We start from the raw sequence: 24,460 nt of genomic DNA, 5'->3' as shown, positions 1-24,460 counted from the left end.
TCTGTAGCATTCTGTTCACATAATACATTTAACAATGAGCATAATTAGTGAGGAAGTATGGTGGGTGGGGTAATTAGATACAGTGAATATTGATCTTGATCTCAGGGTTCACCAAGTTTGTTTGTTTTTTAACGTGAGTGACTTGATTACTGATTTATGCAAACGGGTAACAGTTTGATCCGCACTTTCCTCAAATTATCGTTCAAATATAAACGTCACAATCTTACAATTAATAGCCTATCCTATTGTATTAATTGCCATTGAATGTCACAACAAAAACGTATTTTTAATGGAACTTTATTGACTTTTGTTGCCTTGAAGTGTAGCTACTTTACATTTTACTCCTGTACAGTGCATTTTGGATTCATGTAAATCAACATGTACATTGTTATTGAAAGAAACACACAAATGATTACAATCTCAATCTGGATGAAAGGACACGGGACAGAAACAAACATGCTACATTTGATCATCCTCTCGATACGCACAAATGCATGGGCGGAGGATGCAGGAACATAATACATTTATTAGGGACATATTGTGCTTTAAGTGCAAAAACAGTAGACTTTTGTACATTGTTGATGTTTAGACCAGTGGTTTTCAAACTGGGGTAACCCACAAAGTATTTTGTAATAAATTATTATTTATGTCGTATGGACCCCTACCTACCTTCATTTAGGCCAATTATGCATTATTATTATCGTTATTATTATAATTAGGTGCTCCAATGTGACTCTGACCCTTGTATGTGTGCAGTTTTTCTTGCTCTCATGCTGTGGACCCACAAAGTTCGAGGACCCCTGGTTATACACCTGCAGGGCAAAGAAGCACTTGTTTTTGTAGTGTAACATCATTTTCTATTAACCTTTTGGTTGTTGCTTGAAATTGCAGTTCAACTTGTATTTTTTTTGCACAAAGCGTCAAACAAGCTGATTTAAAATAAAGAGCACATGTTCACTGCAACTCAGGGTAGCTGTAAAAAAAAAATGTTGTTCAAATTTGTGATTACAAGTCTTGCTCCAGGAATTACATTTCCTTTATGAATGATACAAATATGCAATATTATTGCAAGGGAAAGTGCTGCATGTCATTTTGAGTCAATTATATTCCACACAAAAATACATATTTCAGTGTACACCCTCATTCGGTTCTATCCCTGATCACGCAATTGACTTAGTCCATCTATAGCAGTTTTACTGCTACAGTCGATTCAAGTGTTACAACAGACTTTTCACTTCAACTGATCAAATCAGATTGTAAGGTGCTGATAACTGCAGTATTTGGGGATTGTTGTACAATACATTTGAAAAACAGATAGGAACGAGAAAAGAAGAGCAGAATGATGGAATTAGCTCATCTTGGCAACAAATTCTCCAGAACTCAGTTGGATGGTGTCCTTGCGTGAGTCTTTCCCCTTGGCAAATAGTTACTCGCCTCCAAGCCAGTGGAGGCGCTGTGACATCATTGGGGTTATTCCCGCTTAACTGGCACATTCGCCATTCTCATGGGGCGGAATCAAAGAAGTGATGGAGAGACCAGTTGGGAATGATTGAAGCCGCTGTGTCGTCGCCCTCGTCAGTGGCCACGGCTGTGGTTCTGGCAAATGAACCCGCTCCAAGTTCTAACATTTGAGCAAATCCATAATCCATAATTAATCACAAGGGGAAAAAAATGTCTGGATTTGTTTTGAGTAGGGGTGTCAAAATGAGTGCGTTAATTAAAATTTTCTTTAACGTCACAATTTTTTTTAACATGCGATTATTAATGGCCACCCTTTACTTGGAAAGTCACGTCCACGTCAAAATTTATCAGTAATAAATTTATTTAATAAATAATTAAATTAATAAATAATGCATATACTGTATTTGTGGAGACTGGGGCCAATTTGTATTTTACAATTTAAAAAATGTGCAGAATTTCACAAGTTACTTCATGTTAAAGATTAGACAGCTCTTAATATGAAAAGAAAAATGCACTGAGCTGTCTTACAAATTAATTTATGCCATCTAGTAGAAAAATGACCAATACAAGTCAGCATCACGCTGGTTTCTTACACTACAGTGCATCTTTTTAATTTAGCTAAATTTTATGAATTATTATGAAATGACTGTATCGATGACTAAAATATGCAGCCATATTTCTATTAGTTTACCTTTTTTTCACTTTTTTGTTGACAAGAGAATGAAAACTTAAAATATTTTTATTGTGTATTTTTAGAACAGATATAAAATTTCCGATTAATCGTGAGTGAACTATCGAAGTCATGTGATTAATTACGATTAAAAACTTTAATCGTCTGACACCCCTAGTTTTAAAAGATAAAAAGATTGGCTAACTTATCAATTGAACACATACCTTTTCCTTGTTCTTCCAGTCTAGTGTCCCTGCTAGCAGAGTAGATAAGGAGGTGCTATTTTTAACAAAAAAAACAACCCAAGCGAGCAGTAGATGACCACAAAAGTCAGACTTACCGCGGCGGAGTGGCTCAGCTTGTCAAAACGAAACTTGAGGTTGGATCGCGGCGAATGCTTGTTTTTCAATTCTGAAAGGTGACGAAAAGACCAAAAAAAGAAGAGCACAGCCAGACGTAAACAGAAAAAAATATAAAATCGTTGTAAGAGATGAAATGCAAGGATGTACAATAAACGAGAGACAAAGCAGAAAATCTTGTTAGTTTGTCAAGCTGTCAACCTGTTGGGCTGCGACAGACGGTGAGCAGACTTGAACCTTGACCCTCTTCTGTGACAGAATGAGCAAGCTGCAGACACAGAAGAGAAAATCCAAATTGTTTGCTTCCTTTGTGTATTCAAAGTCAATGTCTTCTATTCAGACTGGAGCAGAGGGGATACATAATCACTTTGATTATTTAAGAAGCCCCAGCGGCTTGGTGTTTTTCTTTTTTTTGTATCACTCACTCCATTTATTCTTTGTGATGGCTACTGAATTGTGTTCGTCTTAAAAGTCTTAAAAGGAACATGTCGGCAGGAGGGGAAAATTGCCCCTTTTTACTATGTGTGTCTCACCAGGTGAGTGTCGTCTGCGGGGAGGCTGAAGCTGCACGTGCTGGAAGTGGATCTGGAAATTTTACTGCTATCCTTCTTCATGCAAATTCTGTGAATTAAGGAGAAGAAAAATCTGTGAAAATAATCACGGAAACAGATGGCTGGCAAATTATGGGGGACCGCCTTGTCTATGGCTTGTTGTGATTGAAGTGCTGCTTCCGTGAATGTTGTCTAAACTGGTGCTTGCTTTGGACACAGCTTAATTCAGACGTTTGATTTTCATTGAATTCAGGTTATTTCATTTTTGATGCTTTGTGTATTTTGACAAAAGGCACAAAAAAAACACTTACTCTTAAATTATGAAAAGAAATGCTGGGAATTGGTATTGGAAAGGGGCCACTCAAACACACACACACACACACACACACACACCTGTCTCGTTGCCCCACCTCTGGAGAGCTGGGATTGGACGGCAGTTCTGACTTCACCTCCAACATTGGCTGGCAACCATCGAAGCTCCTCTGGTCACCGAGGAAACTGATCCAACCAAAGTTTACACAGAAAATACATTTTTGTTGGCTTTTTTATGAAAACGCTTTGAAAGTCGGCGGTTACCTTCTCTGGCTGTGCTTGTCGGTTTGGCTATCAATACTCAACAATCGAGGGAAGAGACCCGATCGTCGTTTCACTGGAGATTTGACATTACACTGCAAAATAAATGTAGTAAACACAATTATGAATTATTATTCAAGCATCAAATCAAGAAAGCACTGCAGAAAGTTGGTCTTTTGCTCACCTCAGCACTGATATGCGCCAACCCCCCGCCACTCAAACTGGTGGGCATCCCCCCACCACCCCTTGACATTGTCTCCATGGAGACGCTTCGCCCTCGCATGGCCCTCTGAAACAGACAGACGTGAAAGATCTCACATGCTCCATGACATTTGACATTTGATGATATGCTGCAAGATTTTTTCAAATGAAAATATGATCATAGCTTCAATAAAGCCAGAGACTATAGGATAGGATAGGCTACTATTATGGAGGACCAAAACTGCCCAAATAAAAAAAATAATAAATGAATACAAGTGAAAATAAAAACGTATATTAAAAAAATATAATTAATAAAGTAAATAAAAAAATAAAAATGAATATAAATGGAAATAAAAACAACATAATATTTTATATATATATATATATATATATATATATATATATATATATAACCATGAATAAAGAAAGAAAAGTAAAAATACAAAAATAAATATACAATAAATACATTTATTTTTATAGTGAAAATGATGAAAACATAAATTAATAAATAAAAGTAAAAATAAATACAAAAAATATAAAAAAATGATTCAATAAATAACAATAGATTAATTAACATGCATTTTCACTATCAAATGAATACATTATATTCACTATTAAAATAAATGTATATTAATTTATATTTTTTGAATCTCATTTAAAATTTTTGTATTAAGTTTTACTTTTATTTATTGATAATTATGGTTATTTATTTATTCATTCATTTATTTTTAATTTTGGCAGGTGGTCCGCCATAACTATTGGAGCACATACCACGTTACAAATTTACTGTATTGTTAAAAGATGAATAGGTAACAAATCCAGGCTTTCGAGTTACCTTGATGGATTCCAGAAGACCTCCATGGGCGTGTCCGTTTTCAGCCCGTGCCTCCTCATCTAGAGTAGACGTCAATCCCAGCATTCTCTGGGAGCGTCTCTGTAGCTCGTCGTGGAGGGTGTCCAACAGGGCGACCCGGGTCCGCTCCTTAGCAAACAAAACACCAAATATAAGATAAGGCTCTAGAACAGAGCCCTGTGGAACACCACAGATTCAAGAAACTGACCCTATTGGTTTAATTATTCATTTTTCAAAGGCAGGATTACCTCCAGTCGAGCGAAGCGGATGCTCTTGTAACAGGCCAGCTCTGCGTTGATGAGCTTAGTGAGGAGAAACTCCCGAAACTCTGGGCCCTTGAATGACAGCCAATCTGTTAGCAATAAAAGTGATCCAAACGCCCATCGGTCCAATTTCTATTTGGATTGTCCTCATTAGGTTCTCAGGTGGGTTGGATCCTATCCAGGATGACTTGACAACATGCAATGTTTAGGAATTTGGAAGTACCAAGTACACTGCATATGTTTCCTTGTTTGCCTCACAGTTTGCAAACAAGTAACATCTAAAACCACTATAAACCATGATGACATATTCTCACCTTCTTGAAAACAGCTGGATTTGGAAGAGGCGGGCCAAATGGCGGCACATCCTCTCGTGCTGTCACAGACACCTGCCAATCACATACATTAAATTTGATGACATGGCTCGAGCACCCACGATGCCGATTGGAACTCAGCAGTACCTTGTAGCTGGTGTTCTCTGAGCATGGATCCTCCACCTGCACCAGGACAAAGGCGTGTAAAAAGTTGGAGGCGATCATGTCTGGCACGAACGGGGTGGCCTCCTCCTGGAACACCATGGCTACGATGTCGTTCCCTATGTGACGCTTCCTCTGGAGCTAAAGGCGGATAAAACGCAGTCAACTACACTAAGCTGAGGAGGTGGGGGACTCCAGTCACGTGACTCGGCTTGACTCAGCAGTCAAGTGACCAATTTTAGGACTTGGAACTTGTTTGGCTAAAATGTACGAAAGACCTGAACTTTGACATGCACAGTTGCGATGATGTTTGCCTGCGAACGTCAGTTGTTAGGATGTCTACCTGCTGGGTGTCTCCCTCAGTGAAGGGCAGCTTGGTGGAGACGTGGAACATGACTTCCTGCTCTCTGTGGACCGTGTACACGGACTGAGAACCAGTCTGGCCATGGGACACATCCAGACCCCCCCGAAACCTGCGACAGGAGCAGTCTGTCATTTTTTTTAAGTGTCCCAAAGACGTAGTTATATGTTTTTTATGTTGTTGTTTTTTTGCTAGACCATACAGAAGGCTTTGCTGCAGCCTCTCAACTGCAGAGAATGGTTGGAGAAATTGTAGTTATTACAAAAACAGCCAGCTGGTAGCAGCAGAGTGGAAGAGATGAACCAGGGCGATGTTGAAAAAAAGCTGATTTACCCACAGTTCTAAGCAGATTTGTGAATAATGATGAAACTTATATATATTCTAATGCTAATTGCTGCAAAATGGAAACAGATAGAAATATACTTTTTTTCCCTGATGAAAGAAGAGACTCTAATCTTTCTTCTGGTAGGTCCATGTTTTTATAGCAATAGAACACAATATTCTGTGGGCTTTGCAAAATCAGTCAAAATCCAGTAAAAGAGCCAGGCGCGAAGAGGATTGCTTCAGCGAAAATAGCTGGGAGTGAATGAGTTAAATAATCAAGTTCAACTTTTGTAATCTGCCTATTTCTCAGGTTTTGTCTAGAAACAAAAACTTCCTGCACTTCCGCCCCATTGTTGCCTAACAGTGAAGCTAATTTACATAATAATTTAGAAAATACCCCCATATTTAATTTCTATGGCTATGATTGGGCAGCTAGGCTGAGCTATAATCAAAAGTGAAAGACCCCTTTCAAGATGGAATAGTCCATTGCATGAGAAGGGAGGAGTTTTTTTTCTAAACAGTCATGTTGATGAATTTATACGCACGTGTAAGCCAGCCTGTGCTGATTACACTCTGCATTAAATAGTAGAAGATGAGTTCTCAACTGACCCTTTAAAGTCCTGCAGCTCCACAGTGTCGCCCAGCAGCTGCAGGAACTCTTGGAACGCCGGCGTTTCCTCGTTGTTCCTGAACAGCTCCTCCTCCGACACCTGACAAACATATGCACAAGCTTTTACTTATTCGCTATTTATCAGTTCGTCGTGGGACGCTCAGACTGCAGGAAGGTGGGATTTCATGAGAAATCCAAGTCAGAGTGAGAGGAGCAATGTGTGCCGAGTGCATGAATGGATTTTAATAGGTTAGACTGGTTATCGGCCTGGCTGATTATCGGTTCTGATATTTGGCATTTTGTCAAATATTGGCATTGGCCTTTTTACGAATATGAAGGCCGATAAAGGTGGTATCTCACTGAGCGGTGAATGCTTGCGAACGTAGCAAATTTAGGGTTTTTATCAGAATTTGTTCACTGACAGTTTTTATTTGTCGCAAAGACATTTTGAACATATTCAGACCATTTTTTAATGTCTGCGAAGATCTTCTGAAACCTTTTATGATCCCCGACGAAAACCGCAAATTCGCTACATTCACATGCATTAGTGGAGCAGTGAGATAATTTATGGATTTATTTAAATTTCCACTTTATAAAAATGATGCTGATACTGGGAACTCCTTACTTGTTTTATATTTATTTTATTTTATTAAATAAATTATGTTCAAATTTTGGAGACTATTTACCGTAGATAAGTTAAGGGAACTATTTACTTGCTTACTTTTTAATTTAGCTTAACACAGGCTTGATGACCCTGGAAGCTCCTTAAAAATGTTGTTATACTATTTAAACAAAACTGTCAATTCTTTATATATTTGAAATGAAAAGAAAAAGACTTTGCTTTTTTATATAATTTTGACGCTAATATTTTCTCTTTTAGTGCAAATGAATATTGGCTTGAAATATCGATTATCGGTCTCCTTACCTACTAATAATTAAAAAAAAAAAACATATCGGTCTATTCCTAGAATTTAATGTGAAGTACTGCATGTTTTTACCTGTCCAAAGCGTTGGAAAATGACTCCAAACTTGAACGTGCTGTTGACCTCATGTTCGTCGTAGTTGACAATTAGCTGAGACGCCTTGTGAGACGCGGACAATACGAAAAGAATAAACAGTCAGTCCTGCCAATCAATAACTAATAGTGTTGGTCAAGCGTCACCTTCGGGTAGAGGACTGGACTGAAACGGAGAGCAGCTGCGTCGTCGCACAGCAGCTGCAGGATAAAAAAAACACACACACAAGTGGCACAAGTGAATAACAAAGAAAAGCAACACACACTATTCGTGTGTTTGTGTGTGTGCGCGTACCTTAGCCAGCTCTTGTACACTTGGTATGTCAGGCAGCTCCGTCACTGAAAGTCGCTGATAGATTGTCTTCACTCTGGACCTAAAAGTGCAGAAAAGCACAATCATGCACTTGCTAGTCACTGTTAAGTCACATATGATGAACTCATATACATTCTATTGACAAAAGTACTTTTTTTATGGATTAATTCATTCATTCGTTTTCCTGAGGAGCTGAACATCCTAACCTCGGGCCCTTCAAAAATATTTGGGATGTTGTTGAGCAGAGATTGGAGGTTTCAGTCAGTGTGATGGTCTATGTAAGGTCTCAATACTTTAGAGTCTTGACTAGCCCTTTCATGGACAAATTATGATAACCTACATCAGGATTATTTTATTATTTTCTCAAGTGTTTTTAGTACTCTTTAGGCATGAAAAAAAAAACACCTACATTTTTTTCAAAGAGTTGGTGACATGTCCACTAAGGTGGATAACGTGCATTTGAGCAACTGATGAAATATGTTTGTAGGAAAGGAATAGAAGGAATATACATTTATATATATACATTCATTTCCTTCCTTGCATGTCACATCTGAACTTCTGTTGGCCATCTTGTTGTCGATCTGTCAGTAAGATGGGGGCTTTAGGACCCAGATGCGGGAAGGCAGAGCAAGGAGGCAGGGGTGCAGTCCAAAAAGAGGTTTTAATTTCTAATCAAAAAAAAATAACTTCAAAATACAAAATAAACTGAACAAACAAAACATGAAGCTAAACATGACAAAACAACTAAAGTGAGACTAACAACATGACATGGATCCTGATACGGCAAAGAGGTCAGCGTGACGTGGCGAAAGACTTACGACAGTGGGCTAGACAGTGTTCAATGTACACTCAATAAAGACCATTAATTGATTTGTGGGTGTACCTGATGATGACGTGGAGGTGTTCCTGCTGATTCTCCTCTTCATGCCTTACAGACAACAACACATTTCCTACACTGCTGGACAGGCAAGAGAAGTTTAAATGTTCCTGTAAAAGAGAATGAGCGATATTATATGTAAATGTACAGGAAATGTGAATGTTTACAAGTTGTCAGCTTTTCACAACTGCTGACCATGTCGCTATCTATTTATAGCATCATACATCTAATGCTGCATCTCACCCTGCCCAAGAAGTGCTTCCTATACGCGCGTGCGGCCTCATTGGTCTCCTCCAGGCGATATCCGCAGTCTGCACTATCCGGGGCCTCTCCTCCTCCTCCTCGCTCTTCATCCTCGCTGGCTTCCTGGGTGGCGGGAGGAGGTGCAGGCGGGGGAGGGTCCTCAGGGGCCTCGATCCAGTAACCTCCAAACTGGGGAAGGATGACCTGCGGGTATGGGCCTCCTTTCTCTAACACCTGCACACACACACGCACACACACACACACACATTTGTCTTTGTATCATCGTGGGGACATCTCATTGACATAATGCATTTCCTAGCCACTTCCCCTAACCCCAACCATCAAAAATTATTGCCTACCCCCATTCCTTACCCTAACCTCAACCATAACCCAATTCAAACCTAAACTCTAAAACCAAGTCTTGACCCTCAAAAAGATGTCTGAACTTGTGGAGACCACCAAAATGTCCCCACAATTTCAAATCGGTCCCCACAATGGTAGTTAAACCTGGAAAAACACGTGTGTATGGGCCCCACAATGTAGAAGACAAAAGCACACACACACACACACACACACACACACACACACACACACACACGGGTTTACATGTCTAGTGGGGCCATCTCATTGACATAATGCATTTCCTAGCCCCTTCCTCTAACCCTAACCATCAAAAATGATTACCTACCCCTATTTCTTACCCTAACCTTAACCATAACCCAATTCAAACCTAAACTCTAAAACCAAGTCTTGACCCTCAAAAAGAGGTCTAAACTTGTGGGGCCCAGCAAAATGGCCCCACATGGACGGGTGGGCCCCACAACTCTGTGAAATCCCGGAATGTTGGCCCCACTATGTAACAAAAACAACACACACACACGTGCACGTGCGAGCATGCACATACATCTCAGTGAGTTACGGTATGTTACAAAAGTCATTTGTCTATAACAGAGATAAAAATAATAATGGACCAGATTTTCAGCAAAGTATGCCACTACATTATCAAGAGTCTAATAACATTGAGCCGTTTCTTGCCCCAATAATTGGTTAATTAAAATGTGGACTCTAAAAACAGTAGGGTAAAAAATAACCCAACTTTGAGTCAAGAAATGGGCCTTTAAGTGTAAAACAACTCAAAAATATTAGTCAGATCCTTTACTTGGGTCCAAAAAATTGGGTCATTTTGTATAAAACAACCCAGAAAGTTGGGTCAAATTGACCCATAAAGTTGGATCGGTCCATTTTTTTATCCATAATTGGGTTACTTTTGAGTGTGTGGTTTCACATTTATTTGTATTCATTTGGGCCATTAAACCCTTGCTTAATTGATTTATTGTGAATAATACAATTCTATACATATATATTAGGGATGTTTGATACTACTTTTTTCAGGCCAATACTAGTCAGCGTACTCATCTCTTGAGTCGTCACCGATACCAAAACCAGTGCCCATACCACTAGTACTTTTGATACGTAAAATCCCTCCATAAAAAACAATGGCAGATGATTTTAAAGAAAGACCTGTATTTCCGGTTCCTGATTGTAAAACGATCAAAAGAGTCGAGTACCAATGCCCGATGCACTGATACTGATGACTGTTATCGGAACTCGCAGGAAAAGTTTGCACATCCCTGGTCTATAATGATGTTGATGAGAGAGGGTCTTACCGCCTCAATCCTTGGATACGGGATGTAGTCATCCTGTTTGAAAGAGAGAGCGAGAGAGATGTTACATTTAATGGTCCACAAAAATGAGCCACTGAGAACTACAGCCAACTCCTACAGCTAACTCCATTTTTGTTATTTAAATATTTGGTGGATTCATATCTCAATGAGAACTCCTGGATACAGTTTTTGAACAAACAAAAATGAGACTCTAGTTCTTAGTGGCTCAAATTGTGTCTGACTGTCTGAAAAGTCACGTGATGATATGAGACGTAGGATGAAACACGTTGTTTATCTCTCGTCCTAAAAAACACACAAACTATCCCAGTGTTGATGACACTTAAGACGAAATTGGCGACAAATGGGATAATGAAAAAATGGCGACGGACTTGAGGACACACAGACTGACAGACTGACTGACTGACTGACTGACTGACGTGCCTTCTGCCTCGGAGGGACGGCTTTCATCTCAGCAGCTTCCGGAACCTGCTGCATCACAGACGACAGCTTTTTTAGGCAAACCTCACTGCAGGCCGTTGCTTTCTGATCACAATTGTGAGCTAATGAGGGTTTAAAAATAAAAACTGACAAGTTTTGTTGTTGTTGACCTTGTTAGACTATGTACTCAACAACAAAGGGAGACCAATTCATCCAGTAGAACAAGTGTGAGGTGCTGTTGGTTAGCCAAAGACCCAAATAAATTAATATATTGAGACATTAAAAAAAAAGCCCGATGAGAGCAATATGATTGAAGTGTGGTGCAATGGGGACTCCAGACCACTAGATGGTGCACAAGATTTCACTCATGCGATGGGAAAAATGTAGGCAAGATGGTGGCAAAGTGCTACTTTTACTTTTAATGATACTATTCACTTGAAAAGATGCTACAATAGCAAAAAAATGCCTCCGCCTCCCACGAAATGTTTGTAATTGCCTATATATGTAAAACTATTTAACATAGCTCCTTGATATGAAAATGCCACACAAGAAAAGCAAAAAAAAAGTAATTGAGCCCCTTTATATAGTAGTAGTAGTAGTATGGTATATTATAGTAGAGTTTAGTATAGTATATTCTAAATATACCACAAACTGTGATCCCAAAACACTTGGACATCATTTTAATTTGATTTTACAATATTACCCTTAAATGGCTTAAAGATGTGATTTAGAAAAAAAAATGCATTTGAACATGCACATGCAACAAAGCCTCTCCTAATTTCCACTGACAACCCTAGCTAAACTTAGTTCCTCTCCGAAATACAAAAGCATTTCTCTCATTTCAACATACTTCCTTGTTCCCAATTCTTATTTCGAGTTTTCAGCAAAACACAAAATAGAAAAAAATTCTTCTTTTTTTTTAACTGTTTGTGAATTCCTGACTAATGACCAACATATGGGTGCAGATTATTGCATATCGACCTGCAGATTTTATATTCGATAGGTGTTTTCGCTTCACAAATTCTGCTTCGTAACAAAAAGCCGGGCAATCGCGTCACGTGCCACGTGATTCCGCCACTTACCTCCATCTTGTCCATCATGTCAAAGAAGTGGGCCGACTGCGGACACACACAACGGGATCGATATTGTTGTCATTAGATGGTCACCTGGGGCCAGTTGCCATGGTAACTGATGCTGATGCATGTTTTGGTGGGGGGTATATTTGTAATTATGGGACATAAGGGAACGTTTTACCTTGGTGGTGGGGGGTGCCGTGCGGGGAGGTGAGGGGGGGCAGTCTGCGTCAGCGCCATTGGAGGCGGCCTGGAGCTCCTGTTTACTGGAACAAACATCAACAGCTTCGTTAGGTTAGCTTAGGTTAGCCCACTGCTTCTCAATTATTGTTTGCTACGCCCCCCAGGAGGAAAAAAAAAATTTTGCGCCGTGACTACAAATGGTATCATTTGTCTATGAAATTGCGGCAAGTACGCCAGTCTGCAGAGGAGCTAATACTCCTTGCAGACACTTTGACAGTGAGAGTGCTACTGCCACGTACTGAAGTGGATGCAAAATTACAATTTATTCTAGTATGGCAAAAAAAAAAAAAGACTACACCCCTCTTAGCCCATTAATCATTTCAAATAAATTTATGTTACATGAATTAACACATTTGAACTGAAAAGATAGAAATGTGTCCAAAACATGATGTAAACAGGAAATATGAATTGTCTATTTACAAGTTAGTCAAACTAGGACTAAGGACGCCCAAGTGATCGGAACAATCTCAAAAGTCCACTCAAATACACGACCCGCAAGAGGAGGAACACAATCGACTTTTGCATTGTGTTGTGTGAGCGTGTGCGTCCTGATCTCTCCTGATTTATCCCAACGTCACACATCAACGTTACACTTGTCACAGTGGAGCGATGAGTGTGTCTCTAAAGATAGAGCTTCAATCTGCCCAGAGCCTCCAGAGAGGCAACTGGGGATGACTTCATAGCGTGTGCGCACACACACACACACACACACACACACACATGTTGGGTTTACATGTATAGTGGGGACATCTCATTGGCATGATGCATTTCCTAGCCTCTTCCCCTAACCCCAACCGTAAAAAATTATTGCCTACCCCCATTCCTTACCCTAACCTCAACCATAACCCAATTCAAGCCTAAACTCTAAAACCAAACCTTGACTCTCAAAAAGAGGTCTGAACTAACGGGACACGTGGTCCCCACAATGATCGTAAAAACCCTGAAAATGATCCCCATGATGTCATATAAACCCGCGCACACACACACACACACACGTACGCACACACACACACACACACACACACAGTGTAATCAACTCCTCCAAGCATCCAGAAGGACCATCCATTTCCTCAGGCTGTGTGAGGTCGGACCCCTGCCTTATTGCGCTTCCCCGGGATTACAAACTTTTTTTTTCTGGGTCATTCATTTGACTCGTGCGATCGATCAAATCTGTTCACTGCTTATTTTTCTCTAGGAAAAAGAAAAGATTGGATTCTACGCGACAAAAAAAACGTATTTGTGGAAATAAATGCTCTATGTATGGCGGTCAGGTCACGAAGGTTTAGAGGTTTATTGTATAGTGCTGCCTTGAGATACAAGTGCCCGCCCCCCACTGATGTATTTCGGAGATACAAGTCTTCCTTGGCCATTTTTTTTGTCTTGGGATATGAGTAAAATACTTTAGACCCCCACCACAAGATGGCGCAAGAAAACTTTACAACATCCCGCCACCATCAATTGACATTGGTTTCCTTGCAGTGGAAGCACAATACCAGTTGGTGGCAGTAATGCACCATTGAGCTGGTTTGCTCACTAGATACAGTTGACCATAAACCCCACAGAGGAAGAAGACGAAGAAGAAAACGACTTGAGGTTGCATATTCTGACAGTTTTTTAATGAAGTTTTATCACCGTCATAAATTGTGACTCAACTTTAAAAGCCGAACCCTCCTTCACTCCAACCCTACATTGAAAACATACAGGAAAATGACAAAGTGGCACAGCTGGTGGCCAGGCAACATAGAGGTCACCCGCCTTGAGAGGGTTCAGACAAAGAACACAATGCAAATGAAGTACAGTGGGAAAAAAATTAAAAAGACAAAAGATGTCACAAAAAATCAAATCTGACATTGTGTTTAGATTTTTGCTGGAAAAACAAAAAGACAAAGACAGACTAAATTTGGTCATGTAAGGCGACTTAAAAAAAAAAAAAGAGGAGATGAACAAACGAAAAGGTCACCAGAAGGAGACCGCGGAGACATGAGACCTACTGAGAGAGAAAAGGTCACACGTGGTGTGTGGGTGCGTGTGTGTGTGTACGTTGTGTAACAGAAAGGACAGGTTGGTATTTGTTTTGACAGTTAGGGCTTGGCAATAGTGACACTTGAGTTTGGGATGCTCTTTGTGTCACTCACACGCCATGCAGCCATTTCATTAGGTACATGAGATCCACTACAAGACCTGCATCGGCAATTATGCCTCTACAAAGTTAATGTTCATTAACGCAGCCATTAAAGTGGGTGCTCAGTTGGGCATGAACAATTAATAGGCTAATAATAAAATCTTTTTTTTAAACACATTAACACATTACAACATAAGAAAAAAATATTTACATTGGAACAGCACCCCCGCCACCCTTGTGAGGCATAAATCGTTAAGAAAATGGATGGACATTCCCAACCCCCCAAAATGGGCCGATTTTTCCTGTTTGTTTGTTAGCATTAAGCAAAAGTGGACTTTTGTACGGTTGTTTGAAATACACAAAGTGTCATTCTATTTGTTTTAGAATTGTTGACTATCTATCTGTAGTGTTATACATATGACGACTGGATTTATCTTCAAGTCATCTCTCATTGACTCTGTGGACAGCTGCGTGTCACATCTGATCCTGTCATGTTCGTTAACGTGATGTCAAAATGTTCCCGTAAGCCACTTAGTGTAGATCATGACTTTTTTTCTTTTTTTTTTGCAATATCATAAACAAAAACATGTGCAGGACTGACACCACAAAACATTTTGTAATACGTGAGTGAGCTCAGCTAACTTAGGTCAAGAGGCGGGGCTGTCTATTCATCAGCCAATCACAGGGCAGCATACAACCATTCACTTCACACTCACATTCACACGTACCTGCTATTTCAGTGTTTTTTGTTTTTTCTTAATGGTTATAATAACTCCATTTGGTTCTGCTTCCCGTTTATTTTGTGTGTAATTCTATAGTCGGCCACTAGATGGCGTCACATTGTTATTTTTGCCTGTCAATTTTAAAGAAGAAGAATGAAAACAGCAAGTATTTCAAGATAGTTTTTGTGGAAGATTATTCATTGTAATCTTGCTTTTTACATCTACAGACAGAAATGGTGAAGGGCCATTTTAAAATGTACATGATTATTGATTTTTTTTTTTAAATCGTTCAAATAAAAGGTTACTGTTGTGTTTGCACTAAGAGATCCAAATTGTCAACATGTTGCTTTTAAAAAAAATGTTTGCATTATTTATCAATGGTAATAAACAATTTTTCAAATGAACAATTGATGGTTTAATTACACTCACACACACACACACACACACACACACACACACACACACACATGAAGTCAGCTCTTCTGGCATCCATGAGATGTACATTGTACCTGAGGGTCTCATCATGCCAACAGACTCACAGCCAAACGTGCAAACGTGACATTTTTAGTAATAAAACGGCAGGATGAAATATCAGCACTATTACATGATACGATGTTGTAGTACGTAATCGCTTATACATTCAAGGATAGGTGCATATAGTGATAAACCATTCCAATAAATTTTAACTGCAACAATAAAAATTATGTTTTATGCCCAATGTTTTTTTCTCCCTAAATTAGCATCACATGTGCATGCACACGTGCACGCAGACTTATGTCACTTTTGGAGCACAGCCACATACACACATGCGCACGTACACACACACAAACGCATAGTAAATCTGCTCCACCTGCAGGGGCGTCTTTCACAGACATGCCTTTGCTGTTTATCTTTCGGGATGTTGATTGTTCTCATCGGGTGCAAAATGATTTATTTCATTCAACGACAACATGAAGAAGAACACAAGAACGACATCCAAATCCAAAATAACAATAGCAGCAGGGAGAAAGTGCACTGCTTTGTAGTTGAGCAGGCTTTGGTTCAGGCGGTCTGCCCTTTAGCAACACACACACACACAAACACACACTCAAGTTTTGACGTTTTATCTTAAGAGTCTCATACATTGCGGTAGCAGGATGATGAAATGTCATTTTGATGTGCCAGGCATAAAGATGATGCAAGATATAAGTGATGGGTGCTTCTAATGTTTTTAGCACACACTCTTGCACCCGCACACACACATTTACAAAAAAATTAATCTGAAAGCATTTAAACATGAACTAATTTGTGTTGCTTGAAGCTTGAAAACACTCACGCACAGATGGGAGATAAGGACTAATGCCAGACTCACCAGTGGTCATGCAGCATTGTTCCGTTGCCGTCGGTAACTGAGCATCCCACTCTGATGAGATGCAGCCTGTCTCTCTCTCTCTGTCTCGCTCTCTCACTCTCGCTCTCTCCTACTCTCTCTATTGCTTTCTCTAAGTGACTGGTTACAATTTATGACATCACATCGATCATTTACAAGCTGAGAGTGGTTTAAAAAAAATCTAATGTGCTCGCATGAAAACAAATAACTCTTCAAACCTGCAGAAAATATGACGCAATGATTTTTATTACTCGGGCCAACCGATTGATTCATCGCTTGTTTCGAATCAGCAAAAATTGGCAGTTTACGAAAAAAAAAACCACATTAAAACGTTACGACATAAGACAAATACAATGATATATTACATATGAGGGCTGGGTATCAATTTTAATTTCTTCCATCGATTCGATTTCGGTTAACAAGAGTTCAGTTTGATTCAATCTAGATTTTTCCCAATTCAATTCGATTCACTTCAATTTAATCCGATATCGATTACTTATGACACATACATTTTTTCTTAAATGTCAAGGACATGATAAAAACTACAGAAATATGAAATTCTAACGTAAAGTTTGCAGAGGTAGAAACGGGTCAAATGATTTAGTTCATTAATGAAAGTAACACATGTTTGTGTTAGACAAAATATTTTCATAATCTAATTCCATAATTGTAACTATAAATTAAAAAGATTCTGATTGTCTTAAAGTGCAATAAGCCAGTCTAATAAGTCTTTCATAAACGTAAGAAAATACTTTTAAATTCATGTGAACAGTAAATGTTAAGAGAACAGTAAGATGGTAAAAAAATGGCCTTTAAAATTATTTAATTTTTTAAAGAATTTATTGGAAAAAAATTATATATAAAATAATTGATTCATGGTTTTATGAATTGATATCGGGTTTGAAAAGGAAAATCAATTTAATATTGATTATTAGATTTTTTTTAAAAACCCATCCCTAATAATGACATTTCAAAACATTCCTCCCCAAAAAAATTTGTCCAATTTTTTTTCCGGGCTGGATCAAATGCTTGTTTTCTTCATGATGGTCATAAATGTATGAAGGTGACCGACCATCTATCTGGCTTAGTTTATCTTCCCTTCCTCCCTCTGGCATTTTTTCACAACACCTTATCATCTAGGTCACATTTCATCAAATCACTTGTTGTTCTGCACTAAAGAGGGCCTTCGGTTTACGCAAATACTGTATTTGTGTGAAAACAACTTGTCGGCCAAGAAGGACACAATTTTTGAAGGGCCTTTGAAAAGGACCTGAAAATTAACGATTTGACCAAAATGCCATGTGTTCTTTTGAGAATGTGTTTTGAGATTATTTTTTTGTGCGTCTGCTTATCGACTGGCCCACAAAATTATATGATGCTAAAGGAAATTTGTTTTGGAGGGTGATTTTTTTCTTAAATTCCTCGGGGTGGTATCTAGACCATTTTTAAGTACCAGGGTGTTGAGTTTACATGTTTGCTGCTGTGTTCTGTCACACGCAAGCCGTTAGGCATCTGCAGAGTCATCTATTTGCATTTTTTTATTCATTCAATATTATTAATAATTATATTTTTCATTTTTGTGGGTATCTTTTCCATGGAACATGATGGTTCATCCCTTTTATTTCAACAATTTTTCAAGCTAAAAACTTTCATTATTAATCGGTTCTCATCCCGCTCGAATGGCGGTGGTTCATTTCCCAAGTTCTAACCTATGCTAATCAGGTAGTGCAGTCATAATTAGCATTAACATTTTTGAGTGAAAAATACTTCTATAGGTTCCACATATAAAACAATCAAACCATGTGAGCTCACCGGGTGTGCCTTATGAAAACTTGAAACCTTCCTAAGTCCAGTGAAATGAGTCCAGAAGAAAATACACACTGCCCCCATATGTTTGGAGGCAGAATTGCAAGGAGCTGAAATAAAAGGTACAGGTGATGCCTGCCTACCTCTCTGCCTGCCAGCAGATGTATTTTATTGCTGCAAATTATTTTTTATGGGTACATGACTCTAATGTATGTTGTGTTTATAGTATTTCTTCTTAGATAACATGTCACTCACCGAGCTCTCAGGGCGCTGACGGAAGACTTGTCAATCCTGCGGAGAGAAGGAGACATGCAGTTAAGGTTAATTGCACTCAGACACTCGGATGGAGGTGCAAAGGGGATGTGCGTTAAGACAAGTCCGAGGTGTGAAGGACATATTAACGTCCACACATACTCGATTAACCTTAGCAGCAGAGTGGAGGAGAGGTGCGATTGCGGAGGCGCACGGCAATAAAATGCACTATTTATTAAAGTGATGCCTGTTAAATCACATCGCAATGTAGAGGTTAAAAGCGAGCAAGAAAAAACAACACCAACAACAAAACAACTGGAGAAGAAAGTCATATAAAAATGTCTGTTCTTTCTTCCAATGCATTTATGATTAGGTTCATTTTCATATTCACACATTTGCTCTTAAAATATGACACAATCGTAGCCAAAAGAGTGACAAGGTGAAGGGGGAATTAACTGTCTTTACAAACAATACAAATATAAATCTACATGCGAATATCTTCCAGTAGTCCCTCCAGAATCCCCCACGCCAGATGAAAATCCTCAAAGTAGCAACTATATATTTATTTTATCATTATTTACATGTATTTTAAAGCTTCATGAGGCTCCCCGCATTTTTATTAACCTTTGTAAGCAGCCTGTAGAAATCTAGCTAGCGCAATTGACTAGCTAGCTAGCTAATTTTAGTAATTTTTCCACAAAGAATAAAGTATAGACCTAGGTTGTAAGCCTATGACAACTGCATTGTTACATTTTCTGTCTACATTTGTTGCTCCATTGTTTGGGTTCAAATATCCAAAGTATAAATGATTTTAACAAACCAACAAAAATGCTATTTGTTCAATGGTGTTTCCTAATATGTGTTAGCATTAAGCTAGCGAACTTCAATACAAAGTTATGTATTTGTTTTAAACACGCACTTGTAATTCTCTTTGCTTTCTATGTTTAGCCTGAGAGTAAATTTCACCTGAATGTGGCATTAAACAGCTTGAAGCCTCAGTTTTGAAGAATTGTTCCCTCTCTGGCAAACTGCTGCTTTTTGTCAAGTGAGTTGAGTTCACTGCCACCATGCAGCACAATCTTGAATCCTGAACAATTGCTTGTACCTCAAAAAAATAAATAAATGAATTGTCGGTTGCAGTATATTATTTAAATGAACCTAATGTGAATTTAATTGAATGCATGAATAAATTCATCCATTCACTCATTTATTAAGTTATACAGTTGTGCTTGTAAGTTTACATATGGATATGTAAACGTATGAGCGCAGCTGTCTTGATGCCCATAAAATCCAAAACACTGATGTAATTGTTTTGATGTCTCCAGAGGTTTAAGTGGAAATGATTTGAGGTGTGCATGTAAATTTTGGTGACGATTCACAGCGTTTTTGTTTCGTTAAGCGACATTTCACTCACAGGTTTTGTACGTACAGTTGTTGTGGTTGTGTGAGAGTTTGCAATGAGGTGGGCTGAGGTGGCCTGAGGACAAATGTTATTGTTGTTCAAAAAAAAGAAGCTTCATCACTTTAAGTGGCTTGCTGGAAACATATATATTCACCTTGGGACTACAGAACCTGACTGAGATTGAAGTGGACTTCTTACAGAACTAAAAAAAAAAAAAAAAAAAAATGTGCGTGACATTCTACATGTTTCCACAGAGTGTCAAAATCCCAGAAACTGTTTTGGGTGTTGGATGTTTAACTTGGCCGTACACATTAACACTTTAGTTTCACATTGACAAGACACAAACACTTTGGCCCTGCGATTTCCTGGCGACCAGTCCAGGGTGTATGCTGCCTCTTTTGCAAACTCAGATTCTAGGCTCCATCTCAAGGGCCTTTTAGTTTTATTGCTTTTAATTACAGTTCATTTCGAAATAATGCTTCATGATCATTAGAGATATAAACCTCTTTTTTTTTTCTATGAAAATGCTTAACCGTAATTATTTGCATTCCACTGCATAGCAAAAAATGTACAACACTTTCCACTGACTACATGTTCACAATCTGACTTGCCCAGAGATTTAAAATATAAAAAGTGTTGTAGAAAAATGTAAAATTGAGCTGAACTGCTGTTGCAAATGGACTATTTCGTGTGAGCAGTTTCCCCGAAGCCGCTCCTGCATTATTCAATAATGCAACTATTACCTCTGCCAAAGTGTAAGGGACGAGGCGCACGGAGAGGAAACTGCTTGGCATTTTCATAGTGAGGAGAAAATGATGGAGGGAAAAGTACATATGCGGAGAAAGCGATAAGGTGGCATGGGCAGAAGGAGGTGTAGAAGCAAAGGAGGTCTGTTTGAAGGCTTGCGTAACAGTTTCCACACTCTGCTGTTTGTTTTCTGAAAAGTAGTTAAGTGACACTGAAGCAGCTGTACACTAGTAAGAATTTTGCTTTGTTATTGGAGTTTTTTTTAACCTCATTTATGCAGTATTTAGGACATTGATTCCTTCTTTTCCAACTTGGCAGACAATTTTGGACTGCAATTATATTTTTGTCTTTACTTGTTAGCTCATGATTAGATTCAGCCAAGATATTAAAACAAGCATGTATTTTTAGTTGTATTATTCTTGTCACTATTTGCATTCCTTGATTTCAGTGTTGTGGGTAAAAGTGTGTTTTTAAGCAAGGCTTTAAAATATTTATTGATAGACCTTGTCTATGTAAAACAACCATTGGTTCCATGTTTAAATTATGTAATAGAAAGAGTATATTTCTGCGGTTTCACAGTTTTGCTGACGCTCTGAGAACACAAGCAGCTTGTGACAAATATCAAGTATCTATTCCCACCAAAAACAAAAATTAAAAAAGGTATTTTTATCCACAAAACAACATAAATTAATTCAAGACTAAATAAAAAGAAAATTATGCTATTACTATCCTCTCAATGATATTTCCCTTGTCGTAAATAACGGGCACTGGCAACAAACGCACACAACAGACATAAAACTGGATGCAGTACGCCACATTTAGGTTTACCACCTCTTTTTCATTTTTCATTGATAGTAAATTAAAAAAAATACAACTTCAAACCAATAACATAGTGTTATATTAACAGTAACACTCCATTCACGAAGAAGTCGCTCATGCTAACAACGCAGCAGCCGTGGCTAACATAGCCTAGTTTACAGAGCTAATGCTAATGCTAGTTTAGTGTTGTGAGGGTTGCTATTTTTTTGAAGCTGGATATAAGTGCAGATTAAATTATATTATAACATTTGGTGCAAGTGCAAATCCAAATCCGGCCTTGTTGGAAGCTCATTGAGTGACATTCTTCAGTTAGCTTTTGAACAACCACTCTGCGCTATCCTAAAGCAGGACTTTGTATTGGAGAAACGTGAATCAAAATTTTTTCATTCTCATCGCAAAGAACACCGCAAGTTGCTCATTAACCGCAGCAGCTTTTTTTTCCTCATGTGTAAAGCTGTTAATAGAACACTTTAGTAAACACACCAATTATTCCTCAAAGCTGTATATTTACACTTTGTTCCATTTGTAAATGCAAAGTCGCCCACAAGGCAGCTGTGGATGACATTCGCAGCACACCGCTGCAACTGGCGGGAAAATAGTTCCCGCCTACGTTTGTTAAAACGTCTTCGTGGTCGTTTATGTAACACGTTTGTTTGTTAGCTTGGAGGTGAAAGGGATGAGATTGGCTTAATGTTTCTGCATTTTAGTATTTATTTTAAAGCAAAGTAAACCCCCACCATCTATATACATATATTAGGGGTGTAGCAAAAACGAAGCTAAAGATACGAATCAAATCGACTTTTGTTTTAAGAGATATATCTTTTGAAGGAAATGCTACATTTAACAGTACTGACTCATTCATACAGTATGTATGGTAAATAACAAGAAATTCATTGCATCACACCTGTACCATATCACTTCGAATTGTAAACTGAGAGAATCAAATTGTCCACTAACATCTTGAGCTATATACTATCTAAAAGGGAGCATTATGTGTTTATATATACAAAATGTGGTAAAATAATGTGAATTGCCATGTTCAATTTTCCTATTTTGTTTTTCTTACGGAAAAGGGCTTCCTATATAATTTATTTCTAAATCCTTCATTTCTGTTCAAAATAATCAAATCGAACGTGCCCGCATTGGAGCTCTTCACGAGGCTGGATGTTGTCTTTATGACAGGTGGCCTAATAAATGAGTTAATCCCCTGTATATGAATTAATGATAAGGAACAAAACAAGCATGAAACAAAAAGCTCTTTAGCCAAGAAAATTATCCCAAAAAACTAATCTTGGACACATTCTGGTTTCTGAGCCCAAGTTTATGAAACACTTTAAATGAGGCACATGCACAATTGGGATGGATCATGTGAGGCGTACCCATCCCAAGAGCAGCCGCTGCCATGCTGGTGTTGTGATGTGATGTCACAGTGATGTCACTGCAGCACAACTCAGCCTGGAAATGAACTCAAAGACCCTGACACATGAGTGATAGAAGTGACCAACCAAACAGGCCGATAAGGCTCCACTCACCAGCCGAAGCCTCCGAACGACACGCTCCTCTTCCTCCTCAGCATCGTCTCTTTGTCCTCCTCTTCCTCCTCTTCTTCTCTTATTGTGTCTGGCTGCTCCCTCCCTACCTCCTCTCGTCCTATCTCCTCATCCCGCCGGCTATAAATACTATGCGAGACACCGTCCTTCACACCACCTCCTTTTTTCCCCTCCCGCAGAGTCTCCTCCCGCCGTTAATGTTTCTTTCTTTCACTTCAATTCACTGCACGCAGCCTGGAGAGAGAGAGAGAGATAGAGAGAGAGAGAGAGAGAGAGATGAGGAGAGAGGGAGGAGGGAGGAGGGCAAGGAGGGGAGAGACACAAAGAGACAAGTGGAAGCATTCCCTCTCTCTCGACCCGCCCTGACGAAGCAGAATAGCAGCAGAGATGCTGTGAAAACTTTTCATGCGGACATGAATAAGTCATTTTTTTTTTTTTATATAAGGTTGGTTCGGGTAAAGAAGTGTACAGTAATCCTGTGCACTATTCACAACATTTACTTATTCATGTTCTTTTTGCAATGGAATCTATCCCCCCCCCCCATTTTATATATATATATATATATATATATATATATATATATATATATATATATATATATATATATATATATATATATATATATATATATATATATATATATATATATAAATCACACACCACAATTTTTGTGGTCTTTCTTGAAATGTCCTAATATGCCCGTAGATGTATTCAAAGCACAATGGATATGAAAAGTCTACCCAGTTCCATGTTGAAATTTCAGGTTTTTGTGATATAAAAAAAATTACACCAAGATAAATGATTTCAAAACTTTCTCCACCATTAAAGTAACCAATAAACTGTTAACTCAATGTATTATTTTGTCGTAATCTCTTCAATATGAGAGCTGAAAAAATGTGGTTGCACAACTGTGCACACCCCTTATAAAGTTCAACCTTGGTTGTGGCTGCGTTCAGAATTAACCAATCACATTCTACCACACAACAGCCAACATTTAAAGTAGTCTGCAACAGCTACCACTACCGATTCAGGCAAAGTATTGTTTAAAAAAAACAACTGACTTTGATTTGATATAATCTATTTATATTGTTGAATATCATGGTATT

The 24,460-nt window shown here is 38.6% G+C and overlaps 1 protein-coding gene across 4 annotated transcripts; it reads right to left on the bottom strand.

Annotated features, from left to right (window-relative positions):
• Window positions 1-281: 281 nt before the first annotated feature.
• LOC144036471 (rap1 GTPase-activating protein 2-like) lies at window positions 282-23,649 on the bottom strand. 4 transcript variants are annotated; one of them, XM_077547160.1, is made up of 25 exons: window positions 23,337-23,649; window positions 18,840-18,875; window positions 12,504-12,588; window positions 12,332-12,367; window positions 11,253-11,300; window positions 10,815-10,847; window positions 9,148-9,381; window positions 8,911-9,014; window positions 8,010-8,088; window positions 7,862-7,915; window positions 7,698-7,781; window positions 6,699-6,799; window positions 5,748-5,877; window positions 5,390-5,545; window positions 5,246-5,317; window positions 4,917-5,003; window positions 4,651-4,797; window positions 3,799-3,903; window positions 3,618-3,709; window positions 3,435-3,539; window positions 3,024-3,111; window positions 2,692-2,758; window positions 2,472-2,542; window positions 2,356-2,384; window positions 282-1,621 (listed from the first exon to the last, which is right to left on the bottom strand). In XM_077547160.1, the coding sequence occupies exons 1-24, from the start codon at window positions 23,378-23,380 to the stop codon at window positions 2,376-2,378; spliced, it is 2,067 nt and encodes a 688-aa protein (XP_077403286.1). In that variant the 5' UTR covers window positions 23,381-23,649; the 3' UTR covers window positions 282-1,621; window positions 2,356-2,375. The 4 variants fall into 4 exon arrangements, with proteins under 4 accessions (XP_077403286.1, XP_077403284.1, XP_077403285.1 ...); XM_077547158.1 differs by having other exon boundaries at window positions 2,356-2,387; window positions 23,337-23,648; XM_077547159.1 differs by having other exon boundaries at window positions 2,356-2,387; window positions 11,253-11,297; window positions 23,337-23,648.
• Between the last annotated feature and the right edge of the window lie 811 nt (window positions 23,650-24,460).

This window comes from Vanacampus margaritifer, chromosome 16, assembly GCF_051991255.1.
Source record: "Vanacampus margaritifer isolate UIUO_Vmar chromosome 16, RoL_Vmar_1.0, whole genome shotgun sequence".
In the NCBI taxonomy this organism is placed as follows: Eukaryota; Metazoa; Chordata; class Actinopteri; order Syngnathiformes; family Syngnathidae; genus Vanacampus; species Vanacampus margaritifer.
This window is presented reverse-complemented; position numbering and strand designations above follow the sequence as displayed.

Coding starts and splice junctions, on each gene's coding strand:
- LOC144036471 (XM_077547158.1), bottom strand. CDS start 23,380: ATGCTGAGGAGGAAGAGGAGCGTGTCGTTCGGAGGCTTCGGCTG. Junction 11,301..12,331: donor ACATGATGGACAAGATGGAG/GTAAGTGGCGGA, acceptor TCTGTGATGCAG/CAGGTTCCGGAAGCTGCTGA. Junction 6,800..7,697: donor TTTTCCAACGCTTTGGACAG/GTAAAAACATGC, acceptor TATGTTTGTCAG/GTGTCGGAGGAGGAGCTGTT.